Below are 20,169 nucleotides of genomic sequence, written 5' to 3'. Positions count from 1 at the left end.
CTGCCGGGTTTCGGATTGGTTTGGACTCATGCCATGGAGTGCTCTGAGACATTTTGGGCAAGGTATAGCACTGCAGACTTCTGTGCAGTTCAGAAGTTCAAAAGCTTAATCAGAGACGAAGAAGTTAGGTATAGTGAAGATATGCCCACTGAATTAATAGATTTATAGCTAGATTAAAATAGATACAATTTACTTCAGTGACATATTTGAAGTCAGTAATCCTCAGATGGTGCTGGACATCAGCTCTGGTCAGCTTGACCTCAGCCGATATGTCTCAACATCCTGTCCTTCACACATGGTGGATCATGCACTGTCACAGGATGTCACAATGCCAGAAATGTACTAGTCAATTAGCCTGACGTGCCAGACCCACATTAAAATGTAGGGTCTGGGCACTCACCGTTCGCAGTGCTCAGTCCGAGGAGCGGGATAATCAGTTGTCTTTCAAATTCCCTCTGCACGCAATAGGACAGCGGCAGCGCTATGAGTTCCATGCGTTTCCCACCAGCGGAGCTAGTTGGCTAGTTCAAACGTTTGCCAACTTAATAAAAGCTTAACTCGTGTCACACTGTTTGCCAACAGCAACATCCATCTTATTTGTTTTCAAGTAGCAGGGAATTTAAGCCAAACCGTTGCAACTCTGCCATCAATCATTATGTTAAGCCCACCTAACGACTCTATATACCAGGGCTATTCAATTAGTTTGTAATGGGGGCCAGTTCATGAAAAGCTTCACAACTGAGGGGCCGGAGAAATGTGGCTTGAAATATGAGTAGCCTAATCACATTAACAGCTGTATACAATGAAGTACAACAGCAGCAATATGGGTGTTCAAATGTTGTATTTCCACAGTAACTGTTAGGTCCAAGATTTCCAGTGAGTAGCCTACAAACAGGATTCAAACACTGTTCAGGTGAATTAAATGTGTAATCAGTCGCATATGTAGCTCTTCTGACTTATAGACCTACTTACATTTGACGTTCCCACCATTTAAATGAGATGATCTCTAGATTTTTTTTAGCAGTGCAGGCCAGTCATAATCGCCTAATAATAATAATAACACGGGGGTCCAGGGGTGTCTCCCCCAGGATTTGTTTTCTTTTCTGGTTGCTAATCACACTATTTTAACATGTTTTGAGAGGGACAGGCCCATCTTTTTTCTGACGCACCTCACGTTACCCCATGCATTAAACCTATGTCACTGCTTGAATAAATGAAAAACATAGCCTACTGAACATGGGCATCGTCATAGTTAACGATGACAATGAAAACGTTTAGCCTACTTGGTTTCTGACAGAAATTACGTTTTGTGCCAACATATTGTAGAAACACAACCACGGCCTTTATTTGGTGAACGGAGGTGCAAATCATCTCCTTTACTTTCTTTGGTTATTATATAGTCTACGATTCACTTTAACCACAAAACGTTTTGCCGTCGTCACATTTACAAATATGCAATTTACCTTCGCTATCAGTGATACTTTTTGCTTCGAATCGCAATTGAGTGCGCATTTAATGTAACATGCCACATGATTTCCAAGAGGCCTTTAGACTAGGGATCGACCGATATAGTTTTTTGAGGGCCGATACCGATATCAATTATTACCAAAACAGGAGGCCGATAACCGATGTGTAAAACCGATATGTCAGTTGTCAAAAAGGGGGGTAGATAGTAAAGGTGATATGCTGCAAAAATTTAATTTAAAAGCATTTAAATTATGAAAACTTTTCTTTCTTCTTTTAATACACAATTGTCTATCAACTTGCATCACTTGCAAGTGTAAATCCTGTGTATCATGTTAATCCAAGAGCTGATAGCAATTATTTTCATAGAGTAGGCCTACACAATGGGCTATGTGCTTGTTAAGGGACCTGTCACAAAGAGGATGCTTTGCCATCATATGTATGAGTGCACGAGAGAGGAAGAGGTGCATGCGTGATGGCAAGTTACGGTTGAATAGTTTAACAAAACAGTTTTAAAATAGTTCTTAGGCTATTTAAGCATGCAATTTGTGTTCATATGTAGGCTATAAGCTACACTTTTGAGAGCCTAAAAGGCACGTTAATAGCCAGCTGAGGACGCGATTTATTTCAGGTCGGATTAAATTACGCCTGGCCCTGGGTGCATGTAGTCTTTTCTGACAGTCCATTTCATAAGGAGCAATTAGACTTTTTGACGTTCGCATAATTTAGGACTTGTCTACTATGTACTATGTCCGCTGAAGTGTCCCGTTATTCACAATTAACGGACGAGGCGGAGGCAGAGAACTCCCGACGCACTGCACCCGAGTTTGTAGGCTAACTAGTAAACAGCCTCAGTAACGTGCATCAAATCGGGAATTCGCTAAATGAAGGAAGTGGGTGCTTTACTTATTGAACCGGATCAAAGAGACAATAGCTTACAAAGTGGTGTTTTTGTAACTTCAGTGTAGATTATTGTGATTCATTGCAACTTCAGCAATGTAAGGTAGGCTCTTCCTTACCTTCGAAAAATAGCTCCGTACAGCTGAAGTCCAGTCTACAGTCTGCCTCAGTGAGAAACTTTCTCTATGTTCAGTCTTCGCTCCTGATTGGCTGCATTCGTGCTAACTAACAAATCAGATGGTGTAGTGGGCGGGACAATGCTCTTGACCACAGAGTAGCAAATGCAGGGAGTGAGAGACGCTTTACAGACAAAGTAGCGCGTTTCATTGTTTATCCATTTCAATATCGGCTTATCGGTGGAAAAAATGGCCGATACAGATTATTATAAAAAGGCTAAATATCGGCCCTAATAATCGGCCTGGCCGATAATTGGTCGACCCCTACTTTAGACAGGCTCATTTCTGACTTCACTAGACTATTATTGCATTTGTTTATGTTGTAAGACGTGAAGAAATGAAGGACATCGGCAATAGCCAGGCTACTATATAGAAATACTTTGAAATTCCCTTTGAGTCGGATCTGCTCCACCTCTCCACCAAGTTTTGCAGAAATTGTGCCCGTGTTTTTTGCGATATTGTTGACAGAAACTATGTGTGTGGTGCAACCTGTTAAATATTAGTAGTTCATAAACTCCAACGTGGCAATTTAGGTTGAAACTAAACTATGGCACTTACGTTCAGCTTATGTACAAATGTAATGAATTGTAATGTGGCCTAACTTGTTCAATGGGCTCAGGTGCAGTGGCTGCAGGACTAAAGCGAGCGAGAGATGCAAGAATGGAGAACAGCTCATGCGCTTGCTAGAGATTACATTTTTTTAAAGGGCCAGTACAGATGACCTCACGGGCCGCCAAAAGAGCCCTGCTATACACGATTTCATTGGCCTGATTGAGTTTCGATTTCTGGAGCTCACAAGCCAACGGAGAGTTGCTAGACTGCCACTAGGGGCGCGTCTAGATTTCTAGGCTACTAGTCAATACCAGTACCTGTGAAATTACACAATTCTCGACACCCAAATCAATACGAAAAAGAATCCCATGTTTTTACACATAGGTTTTCAACAAATGTGACTTTATTGTGTACATTTGTAAAAAGTCACAACATTTCTCAATTTTGATTGCTGTCATTTTACCTAAGCCTACAATAATTAGCAGAACTGATTATAATCTACAGTATGCTGTCTTCCATGGTAGCACCAAAACTAAAAGTCTCTATATATATATATATATATAATAACAATATAATAACAATAATATAAGTCACAGGAAATACAGTAGAGAGGAAGAGAGCAAGCATGTGTGTGTGTGCGTGTGTGTGAGAGAGTAAATGGACTACGGCCGCAGACTAGAACACCTTTAAGCATAAACTGCCCCTGTCAGATCCTGAAGAATTGCATTTCCATACGTACGGTTTTAGCCTACCGGTAAAAACCAGGTAGGCTACTGTCATTTCATGAATATTAGCATCGACTTGTTTAGTATCAATTCTCAAGACATCCCTAGTTATAGCATCCTTACTAAGGTCCAGTTATTCTTCCCAGTGCAATTGAAGCCCTTAAAAAGGCCTTAATATTAGATAGATAGATAGATAGATAGATAGATAGATAGATAGACTTTATTGATCCCTAGGGGAAATTCAAGGTCATAGTAGCATACAGACAACAAACACACACACATTCAATAACAGCAGAAAAAGTAATTAAAAGTATATAATATAAAAAAACACAACTAAGCAATACGGACTGTAGAAGTCTTATTGTATAGGAGTCATTCTCCTTTCTTGTGCAACGCCCAGCATCCGGCATTGAGTCTCCAGTGCCTTTTAAATGGGCTGCCTTTGGCCATTTCCCTGCAAGAGAACACCACATCTCTCTCAGAGAGAGAGAGAGAGAGAGAGAGTCCCACAGGTAGCCTACTTCTATGCCTGTAACCTACTTAGAGGCTTTTTTCCTGAGCTACCCTGACTTCGCATAGCTGCTCGCACTCAGTCTCTGATTCTCACTCTCACTGCACTGGAAGAATTCAGAATTGGTTAAGTCCCTTTAAATATTGCTAAATATTGCAATTTGTGCCTCGAGTGGGATAGGCGTGCAAGATGGTACCAATTGAGGATTTTTCTTTAGGGAGGCAGGGGATACAGTTTTGTGCATTAGTGCCCTGCAACACCACTCTTCACTGCAGTGCAAGTGTGACAAAATGATTGAAGTTGTTGTTAGTTCTGACAGATCTCTGGCAACCCTTGTGTGCCCTACAGGTACCTAGCCCATGGCTTATTCAGTTAGATATTCTACACATGCCATTTCATTAAGATACTTCTGTAGATGTGTTTTGCCTTAAGCAACAAAAGGCAACACAACACAAGCTTCGCTGATGTGTTCTTTTGCAGTAACATGATTAGCAGACTTAATTTTGAGCCATTTTCGTTTCCCTTTTTATGTGATTTGCATCCTAAAAAGTGCCTCCCATGTTCTTTGATGCCAGTGGTGGAGCACTCTAAATCTAAATTGCGATCAGCCTTTTTTGGTTGCAGCTTCTCTGTTTTTGATATGAGGCTCTTTGTAAACTACCTTTAAATGAGTAGTCTCCTTGAAAGTCCAAGATGGATGCTGACTCCAGAAATGATCTGGACCCTTTTTAGTCAAAATGCAGGGCCACAGTCCATTTCTATCAGAATGTGTGACTCAGCCATTTCGGTATCGCAGTTAGTCAGATGCCTAATAAATATTCAGATGAGTACCTGCCATAGTCATCAATTAAATGATTGTGTGTTCCAGTACCGCCCTCAAGATACTATCATTATCAGTTCAGGAACAAATGTAGGACATTTTAAAATGAGTGTGTGGTAGAGACTGTTACCTGACGAGAAGCCCCAAACTGAAACTCAGTTCAACTGACATGTGTTTCTGACTGTATTGGTCCTCCGAAATTCATCTTTATGAAAAGGCTATACAGCACACGTATCTGCGCCCAGGACATACTGTAACAAATGCAGGGAAATTGACATTTTCAAAAAGACTTCCTGTATAACAGATTGGAAAGGCTGTTGTCAAAAGAATGTGCATGTCTGTGTGATAGGCATCACTGACGAGGAACCACCGGGCGTGATCGATCAAAGCCAAGAGATTGGCCCTATTCAAGTGGTAGCAAAATGCACTTGCTTAATTGCCTTTTTATACCCCCGCACTCCTCCACGAAGAAACTCTGGGACATGGCTCATAATAGAGTACCGAAGCCATGACGTAACGTTGCCAAGGCAGCAATTTCACTGGATCTAAACAAATCAATCTACCATTAGAAATCACCATAGCGGTGGCTTTCTTAATCTATTTCAATAATTTTACAACGTTTCTAAGACGTTAGTATATATAACGTCGCTCTTAACAGCCGCCAGTCTTTGAGAAGACGTGAAATATCCACTGGAATTTTGTTTCTTTCTATTACACCTGCCAGGGAATCCGTGTTATGTGGCTAAGCTACTGCCTAGCAGGTAAAACACGTTTAAATGGATATATTTTATTTTTATTAGCTAGAAATGATGCCACATGTCTACATTCAATGCTATTTATGCCACTTCGAAAGTTTGTTTAGATCTAGTTATTCTGCCGTCATGGAAACGCTACTTCACACTTCGGGACCCTTTCAAGAGAGTTCCATTATCAGCATCATAGTTGGCCCCACAAGGCTTCCATTTTAACATTCCATATGTTATCTTAATGCAGAGGAAGTAGACTGGGACCCAAATAGAACGTTCAAGCATTGTTTTTGTTTTTATTGTTGAAAGGGTCCATAATTACTAATAGTTCAACGTTCCATCATGTCGCCACAAAAAATGTACACCATCGATTGTGTAGCAATGAATATCTGGCCAATGGAGATTACAGCCAACATCTTACCACTGAGAAGAAGACTAATTGGCCGAAAGTTCAATTATATGGAGCAATTACATCCAATCTTGTCCTGAATTAGTCCCTCTAGACATACCGGTAATTCCCATGGAAAGCCACGAGAGTCAATGTAAGCGAGAATCAGAGAGTGTTTATGCATATGCTGTACCAACTTGACAGATATTAATGTCCTGCAATACCTTGAGAGTTTCCCAGTCGAGCAGATAATAGTTAATAGTTATTCACACCTACTGCATGTAGCCCACATACATATTTATAGTTGCCATTTGGAATGCAGGCCTGCTGTTGTATGGTTGATGAGACATTAACCACGTTTGATGTATTCAACTCCTATGGATGCTTGGCAGAGTCTAATGACTCCTTGTTGAATGGATCTTAATGCCATGGTCTGACAGCTGGTCTGAGGTCTGCACTCAGAAAATCCACTAATAGGATTTATCCTTTCTTATAGTTTTCTCGCCGACCTCACACTAGTCATTTTGTGTGTGTGTGAGTGGGTGTGTGTGTGTGTGTGTGTGTGTGTGTGTGTGTGTATATGTTGCTGTGGATAGAGGCAGGCAGGGTTCAAGGTGAAGCTTTTCTGCTGAGGTTCACTGGGTGAAAGCCTCTGTATATGTTTGTGTCAGCACTGGGCTCCAGACAGTAGACTTGAAACACCACCCTGTAGGCAGTGCTTCAATACCAGGCTCTCAGGCTACATCAGTGGAAGAGGGAGAGTATATAATGACAATGAATCTCACATAGCCTATAGAAATCTAGACATACCCTAGCGGCAGCAAATGTAATTTGCAACCAGGGTAGTCTAGCAACTCTCCGTTCGCTTGCGAGCTTGAAAATCAAACTTCGATCAGGCCAATCACATCATGTATACAGTACAGGGTTCCCGCGGATCCTTAAAAAGTCTTAAATACAACTTTCAGGTTTTTAAGGCCTAAAAAAGTCTTAAATTGTCTGGGATGTCTTGAATTTTCGAAAGAGAGGTATTAAATTTGCGTATGGGACCGCCAGCGAGTGCAAGAGAGCGAGTGAAATGTCTCCATCCCGTTTATTTAAAACGCAATTGTAAGTGACTATAAGGCTACGGGAGGAATACAAAAGAAGTATATACAAATATGCCTGAAATTTTCGTGGTGTAGCCGAGGCCTGAGATACGCAGGTAGCCTACGTGAGTGGGAGAAAGAGTTGGTAAGCCAGTTAGCGATAGGTTGGCCATACGTTCGAATTTAGGCCGGACATATAGATTTTAAAAGCCCTGTCCGGCACAGCCTCAAGCCGGACGCTCATTTGTCCTCCTTTTTGGAGTTGCGCTGGGCATCTAGAATCTTTGCTCGGAAGCAGCATCGTTTCACAAACTATGGATTTGAAGCCTGCTGGTCAAATTATGTGCAGTGCTTCTGTCACTCGTCTGATAATTTGCTGTGCAATTTATGAAGGAACCACGGACTGACAGAAAAAAAAAACAGCAGCAATCAGGAGGAAATACTGTACATGTTAAGTTGATCTGTTTGCATCTTTCCAGCATGTGTTGCTGGCCTATAGGGAAGAAAATATCTGTCCAAGTTATAATACCTGTAATATCTGTCAGCAGCTTGCTTGCCAGCGTTTCCCAGTAGGCCTACTTCGCAAAAGTTGTGAAATATAACTGCATATTTTTTTAATGTCGGCGACTGGCTACATAAAAAAAATGTGCGTTTATAATATGTGCGTGCTTGAGATGAAACCAGCAGTTTTCAGCAGGATCATGCGAGAAGGACCGGTCTCTTAATTAATTTAAAACATGTCAATGGTTTTACGATGTTTCAGACAAGCTTTGGTTGGTTTAGATACAACTGGTATGCAAAATGTAAAGTAGTGGATTAACTTTAATTTGCTATGCTGCATATGGGACAATATATGCACATAATAAATTATATAAAGTAGGCCTATTAAAATATTCAAATAGCTTAGTCTAACTTTTCTAAAATATTGAGGGAAATCCAGTCCAGTGCACATGTCTTTGGCAAGTAGCCTAGGCTACTACAGACACAGGTGAAGAACAGTCAGCCTCAGCCAGTAATCACAACCAAATATGTACAGCCAGCTTCAAAAGCAAGCAGCCCAGACCCTAAAATTGGGCATTTATAGCTGTGAAGGTAATTCACACACAATTATTTTTCTTTTGTCAAAATATATTTGGTAACTTCTGTAGACATCCAAAATGGGCTGGGGGTTAAAATTAGTAGGAAATAAAACAGTTTAAGTTGTCGTATGTATCTTTTTGCCGTGGTATAGTCTTAATTTTTTTAATTTAGAAAGGTCTTAAAAGTCTTTATATTTGCACTTGGAAAATGTGTAGATACCCTGCAGTAGAGTCGGTGGACGGGCTTAACATAATGACGGCACAGTTGTGACAGTTCTGCATGAATTTGTCAGGCTAAATCTCACATACATCTATGATGTAGATTTTTTTTTGTTATTGTCATTATTTTTTAGTTTTAATGAATTTTTGGTTTTAGAAGTGAATGTGAATGTTGCCTGGCAGTGATGGTGGTCATAGTTATGGTGCTGTGCTGAACATACCCTTTTCAGGCAAGATTGAAGTCCTCAGTATTGGAGTTCAGGATTTATTTTCTGTGACAAGTAATTTGGACATACATGTAGACAGTAATTCACACAATACTGTAGCGTTCACCGCTATTATGACTCATGCAAGGAGCCGCTTACTGCTGAATGTGTAGTTTAATTGTTGCTGCTGTTGTCCAAAGCCACGCCTCAAAACTGTTCTCCAAGTGTCAACTTACATTTTAGATAACTCCCTTTTTTCGCCATGATCCCACACCCCACACCACCCCAGAAGGGGTGGCACTCCAGCATTGGTCCAGGACCAGGTAACAAAGCCTGTTGTGAAGATAATAGAACATTACACACATTAACCTGCAAAACACATAATATTCTTGAACTTACATGTAAGACACGCTAAAATACTTTAAGTTGCTCAGACCTATCAAATCAGCTGACCTATGCAGCTTAACATCAATTAAATGATCAGGTGATATACTGTACAATCTCCTTATGGGATGGCTTTGTTAATCTAAGGGGCCGTTTATACGAGAACGATTGCGAAGGAAGACGACAAAATATTTTATCATAAGTGCCTTTCGTTTACACGGCGACCCCGCCATCGGGGCTTGAAGAAGCAAAAATCTGAAGACTCCAGAGTGTAGAGTTTTGAAGACGACCCGGGTTGCGTCTCCGTCTAAACGGCTAAACCAAAGATCCTTGATTACCTCTCTGGCTAAACTGTCAAATTAGAATGTCTGCGCGTGATGTACCGGGGTTCTATCACACCACCACCCAGCGGTCTGGAATGCATATCCAATCGAATATCACATACTCTTGCGTCTTCATATAAACAAAGATTTCCCCCTGAGAATGCTCGTCTAAACGCGAATAAAAAAATGAAGACGAGACGCCACTTCTGCGTCTTCTCTTTTCATCGTCACCGTATAAACATAGCCTAATAAGGCTTTTGAGTCAAAAATGCTTATTCCCAACTAGTTTTTGGGTTAACAGTTTAAGTGCGTTGCACAAACTAATGAGGGCTTTTAAGTTTTTAAGCTTTTGAGTGCACTGGAATAACAAGATCCTGTGTAGAACTCCATTGCAAAGATTTTATAATTACCTGTTTTGTCTCAAAGTGAACTGCTGTGACAGCACATCTGAAACACTGTCACAGAGAGAGAGAGAGAGAAGGAGAGAAAGAGTAAATTTTTCCGTAGCGTTCTCTGTGCACCATGCTTCATTACCCCGACTGATTGCACTGCTAATGTTGTCAGTGAATTTTGGAGTCGCAGTATGTTTGCCAATTTCGTCTGGCTGGTAGAGCCAGTCGTGGATTCAGAGCCACATTGGAGAATGCATCTGAGGGAAATGAGTAATAATCTACCCTGGATTGGCACAATAAGAGTGAGGAATGGAGAGAATTATAAATACATGAGAGGGATGAATGGCTGTTCCATGACTCAAATGAATGGTTCAAAAAGAAATCAGGTTTTTCTGTCTGTATGTCTGCAGGCCAGGTCTCTAAAACAGTGAGGTGGTTAAGTAATGCACTGATGAGGATGTTGCATATTTACTTTACTCTCTCTCAAGGCAAACATTAGTGCGGCATGTGTGTCATGTGTACATACACATAATAACACCCTATGATATATTGGCATAAGTAATGGCAAGCGTTCAGTTATGTAACTGTGTCATGGCACCAATGACACCTTTTCTCAGTTTGATTCTCCAACAGCTTATTAGTAGCTGACATAAGTGTGAAAGCCATTGACATTAAATGACATTTGTGGTTACCTGACATATCAGTGGATTTTGATTGCTATGATGGCTAATAAGAAGATACAGTGTATGCAGTCTGCTGTGACAATTTTATGACATGTTGATGTCTTTAGAATAACTCACAAATGGGTAAATTGATCTGCTTGCATGAAAGGCTGTGCTCTAATTCATTCTGGAACCTAATGAAACCTTACATCTACAGATAAGAGAGGCTTTTCCATCAGACCAGTTCAGCCGTGTTTTATCTGGATGTATTTATCATTTTAGAGTGGCCTTTAATTAATCTAGACTTTTAACCATTGTGCCTTAACTCCATTTCAAAGGATTTGAAGGATGACATTTTCGATTCAAACAACATGGATTTATAATCAGGTAAATCTGGGACTTTTGTCATATGGAGTAAATCAGGCTGTTTCTGTTTGATATATTAAAGTATCTTAATGGTATTTGACAGAAATACCAAAAAATGTCAACATATCCTTGTTTTGGAAAGTTTTAATGTACACATAGCTATCTTAAAACAAGCTTTTAGTTGCTCCATGTGCTGTGGGGGAATTTAAATACAACCAACACAGTCCACCTCAGTGTTCTCTTCACCTCCACCTCCACATCTATGTCTTCTCCTGTGTGCACGTTTAAGGGGGCCATTTTTTCCCTTTTCTATTCTTTCCCTCTGTAACCCTTGATTGTATCAGATGCTACTGTATATGCATAGAGATCCATACATCATATGCAATTCTAGTTCATACAGCATCAGGTAATCAGTTGCAAGGCAGACAATGCCAACACACCTCTGTGTTAAACCCCCTTGATAACAAACAAACACACACACACGAGCACACACACACACACACACACAGACAGACAGATTAGAGGGACCTATGAAATGTCACAGGGTTACACTTATCACACAGGATTTAAAATAAAAACAATCATGATAGAACCCTGTGTTTAATCCTTTTGTGTAGGATTTTTTTGATGGGATAAGTCTAAAACCTATTTGGAATAATTCAAAAATCATGTCACTGTCAATGTGTGAATGATGGGCCTTGCTGGTGCTGGAGAGCCTGAATATTTTTAATGCTGACTTCACATTTGCACGTTAGTACAGTAGTCTGTAGATACAGCCAAACAACCAGAAGTCTTTCATTTCCTCCATGAATATCCACAGACCGCGTGTGAATGGGTCCGAACCGCTGTGAACGAGTGCAGTGCGAAAAATTTGTGTCCATTGGACATCCGGATGCATTGGTGGAGTTTCAAGCAGAAGTCATCGAAAAGAGACGTGTATGATCTGTACACTAGCCCAATATCGTCAGAAAATTAAGTTGGTGTAAAATAAGAAATGATTCCGTAACAAAGTTTTTCTCATGTACTTTTCTTACATGGTTTCCTAACGTTATTAGGAAAGTAAAGACAATTTGTTAAAAATGAAATTTCTATTGTATGTTTTCCACCAAAACTCCAAAACCTCAAAGGGCTTCCAACACTTTCATCAGTATAGTAGGCCTACGACATCCACTTGGGGGAGCATTGCAAATATCGGAGCTGATTTCCAATGTGAATGCATCGTAAAGGTCAATATGTACATTTGGTGTAAAAAAAAAAAAAACAATAGGAAACATTGTCTTTCCACTGTGCCTTGACAGAATTATGGCATGGTCTAAAAACAACAGCAAAAATACATAATACACTTTTAATCTGATTTCACTGGGAAATATGTGAAAAATGGCACAGAGTTAATAAAGGAAAGGTTCTTCAACGATGCCCAACTTGCAAACAGTATAGAAGTTGGGTGGACAGGTCACATCTCCACTTCACTAATGTACGGTATGTTATGTAGGACCTGAGTTACTTCAAAGGCCATTGCCTTAATGGCCTGTACTTAGCCGTGGATGTCCTCTCTCTTTCCTTTCCTCCATCCCTCCCCTTCTCTCTCTCTCTCTCTCCCTCTTTTTCCCTCCCTCTCTCAGCCAGTCTTTTCCCGTCTCTCTCTCTCTCACACTCCCTCGCTCTCAAAAAGAAACACAAGGTCTGTGTGAGTCCCTCAGGCTACAGACAGAAATTAGACTTCTCCCTTGATTCCAGCGTGCTCCATGAATAGATCCACTTTGATTTCACCTCTCTCATTAGCCTTGCCTCTGTGCGCCATGCAGCCCTAGCAAATGCACAGCAGGATTTTTATTTGGTTGACAAAGAGGCACTTAAAGCAAGACAATGCTGTTATTTTACCTTAAAATAACTGGCTTTAAACTCATCCTGATGCTACACTGACTTTTTATATGGATAATGACGTCTTTGACATTGCTAATGCTAATGCTTGATATTGTACTATGTAATGTTGTTGATCGGATAGGATAATGACTCTTTTAGTCAGTTTTTGACTAACTGGTACTGTCTTAGCACTACTGGCATTGAATATTGACACCAAGGGCCATAGATATAAATTTGTCAATTTGCTTGAGTCAAGTTGCTTGAAAGGGGAATAACACACATCTGTCACATATTCATCGAATGGATAACTGCTAAACAAACAAATTATAATGTTTTCAAAATACACATATATATATATATATATATATATATATATATATATGGTATATATATATTATCAAGGACTGGAGGAGTTGAAGTTCTGCCCAGTGCTATTGGTGTTGTTCAGTGGCTCTAAAAGGAAATTGCATTACATTATTATGTAGAACTGCTTTCTGAACTTTTTTGTAAGGATTGTGGCCTGCGATATCTGCATTTGACAGTTACAGTTGACACAGATCCATAATGATGGCACCTATTGGCCTGCAGTCTCTGTTATGGTTGGCGCTGTGTCACCATTTTGCCTCAGGCCGTACACTCCAGCACAACTCGGCTAGTCTATCATGTGTTGGGAAAATCTGAGAGGAAGGATGTGAGAGGAAAAAAATTAATGAGGCTTTATATGAGACTGTTAGATATTCCCTGTGAAGAGTCATTCTAATCTGGCCATCACATTATTCTGAAAATGATATACTGTACAATCTTATGATTCCTGTTTTTAGTTTTGGTATAGAATCATCTCCAGACATTATTATGTACCAGATAGCAGGGCAATGAGTAGACTGATACTGGTATGTGTTTGGTGGAATAAGCACTGGATCTCAAACCACACAACTATACACTGTTCAAGTCACAGCCATAAATCAGATGAAACTCCAACCATGGAGTTAAATGGTTTGTTGTTGTTGTTTTTGATGTTGTTTTTTTTTGCTTCCAGTGCATTTATTGTGACCAATTTTGTTTCGCTTCCCTAGTATGAGTAATTAAGAAGAGGCCGTCTGAAAGGATCACAGGCGTGTTGTGGAAACAATCGCTCAGGTTTTGCTGATGAAATATTTAATGGAACCAGAATTAGATAGATAGACCAGACAGAACAAACAGCCTCAAATGAATTTTTCACATTTTCTCTGCAATCACCCTACCGCCACCCATAAAAAGAGGGACAAATTAAGGATGGACGATAGCCTACAATAATCGTAGATTTGAAAATCCATCGGTGGGATGAAACACTCAATCTAGATCTGGGTCTCTTTTATGGTTTTATGTTGTCTTACAGGGACAGAGAAAGCTCTGTTATTTTTAGTTCACCTTTTGCATCCAGTGTCCATCTACAAGCTATTTTGTGACCTTTTGTGCCATAATGTAAATAAGAACAAATAGCCACTTTTGTAAACAGCACAAGAATAGTACAAGGTGAAAAAATGTGTCAGAATCCAGAGCATCAATTTCCAACCTCAACATCTGACCTATGTCCTTTAAGCAATCAGCACTCTTTTAGCTGAGATGACCCTTCATCTCACCACTGCGTGTCTGAGAGTGTGTCTGCATCAAGCATATATTCAGAACTCTAATTGCCCATTTCTCTGTGATGAGTGATTTGGTGGCTTCTTTATTGATTCTAATTGGCTGGTTGTTATGAGTTCCGTGACATTCAGGTCAGAGACAGACTTTTCATGAATTTTTCAAAGTCATACAAATCACAAGGTGTTCTACTGTTAGTAGGTGTAAACTATGTTTGTTGGAAGGGTGCTAAATTCTACAAGGGATAATATATACTGTAGGCAAAATTAATTGTCATTCTGATTTTCATTCTGATCAACTTAAGATGCCTATTTAGTGCCTTCATAGTTTGAAAATGATATCCATCCCTCAAAGTAGGAGAGGCATCTCTCTAATGGCTATGGGTAACTGCATACATAAAATGCTATTGGACAATTTGCTAATGCCTGCACTTTCCCAAAAGTTAGCATTGATTTCTTTGTTGCTGCTGAAAATTGGTCTCCTTGAGGCAATAAACGTTTCAGTCATTTTTTTTTGTGAACCACAAGAGGAGTAATTTCATTTCCATCACATTAACATTGCACCATGGAACCGAACACCATGTCCAACTGTTGCATAAATACCAGCTGTCTCTGAACCGGACCAGTGCCAAAGCCGGGCCAGACCTGGGCAAGCTCAAGCCCCACATCAGACTTGTACTCCAGGAATACATTTCACTGTCGGAATATCCTGCCCTGCAGGTGCATCCTCTCCTAAGTGACAGTCTCTCTGTTTTGTTTCGGGAGCGGCATGGCCCAACAATTTTTTTTTTTCATTGTTGGAGCGCCACCAGAGACTAGGCACTGCCAGAGACACTTCTTAAAGTATTATTATCAGAAAAACCGCGGGGCGAAGCAGTGGAAAGGAGAAGGAAAGCCCAGCGCACAGAATGGCATCGTTCATATCCCCTCCTCGCCCTGCCTTGGCACGGTGGCGCCCGTCTGAGAGATGGGGGCCGAAGGGATGCCATTATTAATAGTGTGACAGGCGGTAGCGGCTAATAGATGCTTTGTTTGGCAGCTCGCGCAGGCACAATGCACCTGCCTCTGTGCTTTCGAGACAGACGTGAGCACTATACTATCCCTCTCTCCGAGATGGATACAGAGAAGGGCGAATAAGGGGCAGCCATTATCAGAGCCATGTTTGCTGCAGACTAAAGGATCATGCTGGGGCAATGTGCTGTGTTGTGTTGTGCAGGGTTCAGTTGTGTTGTGTTAAACTATTCAGTGTTTTGTTGTGATATGTTAGGTTGAGTTGTTTTAGTTTGTTGTATTGTATCAAGTTGTATATATATATACATATACTTTAATATTATACTATATTATTATATTATATTATATTATATTATATTATATTATATTATATTATAAAATCTTCAGATTATTGAAAAACTGAATATCAAGAGTTCTATACTGATGTCTGATGTTTGAAGGTTGGAAAAAGGGTAAAGGTTTGATGTTTGAAAACCCATTTTGTCCCCGTGTGTGCAGTCATCTTTTTGCTAGAAGGCCATACAGTATGTCTTTATTTCCCTTGGTGTATTTCACTCTGTGTCTATCATCACCTTGCTGGAGATCCCTGCACGGATGATGACAAGAGCATGAGTCACTTGTTTGGAGAAAAAGAAATAAATCAACAGGGTTTATGACTTGCCTTGTGTGTCTGTTGTGAAATTGACACCTGAGCCACTGTTTTCTCTCTCTCTCTCTCTCTCTCTTTGGCAGTGAAAGATGTCTCCATCCAGGTTTTCATGAGTGGGTGATTCAGAGGCAAAGTGTTTTTAGATGTGACTGAACATATGATTTACCTGTAGCGGAGGCGAGAGAATGTTATATACTGAGTGATACGAGGAGAGTACAATTTCTAGTTGTAAAATAGTGAGTGGAGTGAGGTGGCTATATCCAAATCAGCTGACTAAAAGCAATACATTGTTATTATTTTGTAGCCTTGCACAATTTGGGGTTGAGTCCTCCATTATGAGATTGAAGTAACTGTCTTAAACATGTCATGGCTTATTCAGTCATCGCCATGACAGCTTTTAACTATACAGCAATGTCAATATTAACTGTTAGCAGTACTTGCAATATGTAATTAGTAATTATTACATTGTATTAATTAGTAATTAATTATTTCTTGTTGATTAGTAATTATGGTACTCATGATAACTACATTTTTAGATCTTAGAAGTGATTCTGAGTTCTCTGAAAGTGGTCATGACAATTATCAATACCAGATACATGACACTGTCACCACGGATGGATTACCGAACGGGCCCAGGCCCAGGGGTCTCAGGGCTCAGGGGGCCTTGAAGCCCAGGACTCTATGGAGTCACTACTATGTTCTCCACCCACTGATATCTGAATAGGGCCCCTCAGTCAAATAACAGAGGTCATACTATTTGTGATAATCATGGTTTGTAATTGGCCTCATTTTTCAAAGCAAGATGCCTTGAATCTGTTGATGGTTATGTCATATTTGTAAGTCTTGTCTTTTTCCCCCACAAAACTCACAAGAAGTCATCATTTAAGAGATGTCCCATCACCATAGCTGAGGTACCAACTTTCTGAGGTGCAGAGGAGAGCCCTTTTCACATCTGTGCCCAGCGCCTCAGTGGGTCATAATCCGCCCATGACTGTCATGTCATTTGACTTAGTTATAATGACAATTGACAGCACATGCCATCATCCATAATATATTTATGACAAAGTTTACCCTTATGTCACTCAAAGCTGTTGACAGAAGGAGAAAAAGAAAGTAGCCCTAATGGTGGTTTGTGGATGTGCTTAATAGGTAGCGCCCATCTCAGTGTGTGGCCATATTTTCAAAATGACTCGGGAGAGAATTTGTATGAAGCCCACGACAGGCGGCTAGGGAGCTTGCAATCTCGCCTTCTCTCGGGTGTCCCCAGAGCTTTGGAGCCAACAGTGTGTGGCCTACCTGTCAGGTCCTCTCTGCGCCCAAGGCACTGAAAATCAATGGAGAGTAAATTTAAAAGGGGCTGATGGGTATACTGTTTTGGAGTTGTGTGTATGTGAGATAGAGAGTGTGTGTGTTGGGTGGTTAGGAGTGCGACTTTGAAGACGGATCCTCCAGAAGAGAGACACAATGGGTTTTAATTGAACTCAGAGGTGACTCACAGCTCACAGTCTGCTGCATCAGAGATAAATAGTTTTTTGCTTTTGTTCGATTTCTGTGTCATTTGTCTCTTTCATTTTTTGCCTTTCACAGGAACTTTGCCATCTTTTAAAAAAATACGTTTTATAATCCCTGGTAGAAGATGGATGCCATTTTTGGTTCAATAACTGTAGATCAAAACCCATTGAGGGTACAGACACACCTGTCCTTCGGATTTTCTCCTCCACTGTGTGTGTGTGTGTGTGTATGCATGCGTGTGTGTGGTGTGTGTGTGTGTGTGTGTGTGTGTGTGTGTGTGTGTGTGTGTGTGTGTTTCATCATACATGTGTGTTTCTGATTTCCTGTGTGTGTTTTCTTTTCTCAGGGATCAGTGAGGCAAATCCATAATTAATCAGCAGCAGAACTGTCACATCTCTCTGTCCTCTCTTGCAAATAATCGGGAACATTTGGAGATGCTGACAGGCGCTCCTCGCACAGTAATAGGATACCATTACTTTAGTGCAGCCAGCGTGAAGGCTCTGTGGCTTTATCGGAGTAGAGATCGAGCTTATTTTTTTGTTGTTGTTTTCAGTGAATCATATTCTTTGAAATACTTCTGTAAGTTGCAAGTGTGTTAAGGGTGAGCAGGCTCACAATGTCATCATGCATCCATTTTGATTCCCTTGTGAGATGTTTTTAGCTCAGGTGAATAGGCTGAGTGCCACACAACCTTGCTCTTTTTTATTCCCTACACAAACATTGAATTGCTCCAGATTTCATTTACTGGTGGTTTCAAAATATTTATGTGTTCGACCTTTATTTCAAATCACTGTACTGTGTCCTAATATATTGTATTGTTCCTTGTGCACGGTTGCTGAACTGCAAAATCCGGTGGATATGTTTCCCTGCCAAACTGAACCCTGCAAGCTAGTATCTCGAATCAATCTGCACCCCCTCTCCCTGCCCCGCACTCTCGCTCAGTCACTCTCCGTGCCGACACACTGATGAGATGGCCCCTTCGACATGCCATGTGTCTGCGCTCGCCTGTACCCGACAGGCATGCCAATAAAGCCGCTGGCACCTGCCTGCCTACTCCTCCTCCTCCTCCTCATCATCATCCTCCACCTCTGCAGATCACTGGGCAAGGAGCTGGCATGGAGGGACAGAGGGCAGCTTTGTTTCCTCTGCAGTCTGGGCCTGGGCAGTGTAGATAGCCCTCCCTATCACCCAGCAGCCACTCTCCCACCTGTAAGAGACTCTTTCACAGCCACCATCAAGCGCCCCCAATACACACACACACACACACACACACACACACACGCGTGTTCACCCAGCACCATGTAATTGAATTACAGAGCACAATTACTGAGCTGCCTAAACCGCTAACAGGTTATTGTGCCACGGCAAACAAAGGAGGTGAGGAGAGATTGAATGGGATGCTTTTAAAGAGATGCCCCTCAGCAGGGGAATGTATAAGGGCATGTCCTTTAGATTGTATCTAAGGCCTCTTTTTTGTTCCCCTCTTTCTCCTCTCTGTCTCCATTCATCCTCATCTCTTCTCTGTGCCATTTTTTCTCACTTCTTATATCACTCACTATCAATCTCCTGTCCACCTCTCTTTCTCTCTCTCTCTCTCTCTCTCTCGCTCTCTGTTTTTATCCTGTTCTCTGTCCAGTTACGGGGACATGGTGCCCAAGACGATTGCCGGGAAGATCTTCGGCTCGATCTGCTCCCTGAGCGGGGTGCTGGTAATCGCCCTGCCCGTGCCTGTCATCGTGTCCAACTTTAGCCGAATCTATCACCAGAACCAGAGAGCCGACAAGCGGCGTGCTCAGAAGGTACAGGTGAACACCTTTAAACTATTAGATGAGCTCCGTCATCCCCGTGAGGGTTGTCAGGGTGAGGGGTGTGTGTGTGTGTGTGTGTGTGTGTGTGTGTGTGTGTGTGTGTGTGTGTGGCTATCCATGTCTGTCTATGTCTGGATGTCTGGTGTGTGTGTGTGTGTGTGGGAGTGTGTGTGTGTTTGTCTGTGTTATATTATGTTGGAATATGTGCATGTGTGTGTGAGTGTGTGTGTGTGTGTGTGTGTGTGTGTGTGTGTGAATGTCAAGTATGACTGATGTGCATGTGGTGTGGTCTGGACCAGATGGTAAGACTGGTGCCCATCGCCGCCCCTAACCCTGACTGCCTTTTGACCTCAGAGATGCCACTAACCCCTGGCATGCGCTGCAGCGCCGAGACTGGTATGCAAACCCCCCGATCGCTGGCAGCATGCCCTTGTGCCAGCACCACCTTGTCGCGTCTCTCCAATGCCACCCTGTCACATCCCGACTAACCCCTCAGTGCCTAGCCATCATGAACTCTATGGATAAGCACTGAGGCTTCATATGATGAAGGACAGAGAGGATACAGGTATGCTGCAGGACAGGTGGTCACACCTGTCTGACAGGTATGGGGGACGACCGCGGGGATCAGTGTTAGACAGCGTGTACAGTAGGTCAGGTGGGTTGCATGATTGACCTCCATGTGTCATTAGCTGAATTAACATTATCACAG

The 20,169-nt window shown here is 41.4% G+C and overlaps 1 protein-coding gene across 7 annotated transcripts in view; it reads left to right on the top strand.

Moving 5' to 3' along the window:
* The window catches only part of LOC121707582 (potassium voltage-gated channel subfamily D member 3-like), a 99,135-nt gene that overhangs the window by 67,562 nt on the left and 11,404 nt on the right, over positions 1-20,169 (top strand). For 6 of the 7 annotated variants that reach the window (XM_042090240.1, XM_042090241.1, XM_042090244.1 and 3 more), the window contains one exon: positions 19,289-19,457. In XM_042090240.1, coding sequence (XP_041946174.1) covers positions 19,289-19,457 — 169 coding nt within the window. The remainder of the gene's footprint in view (positions 1-19,288; positions 19,458-20,169) is intronic. The other variant, XM_042090246.1, reaches the window with a different exon arrangement.

The sequence above is a fragment of the Alosa sapidissima genome, chromosome 4 (assembly GCF_018492685.1).
Source record: "Alosa sapidissima isolate fAloSap1 chromosome 4, fAloSap1.pri, whole genome shotgun sequence".
Classification (NCBI taxonomy): domain Eukaryota; kingdom Metazoa; phylum Chordata; class Actinopteri; order Clupeiformes; family Clupeidae; genus Alosa; species Alosa sapidissima.
Note: the sequence above shows the minus strand (reverse complement) of the source record. Positions and strands in the feature narration are given on the sequence as shown.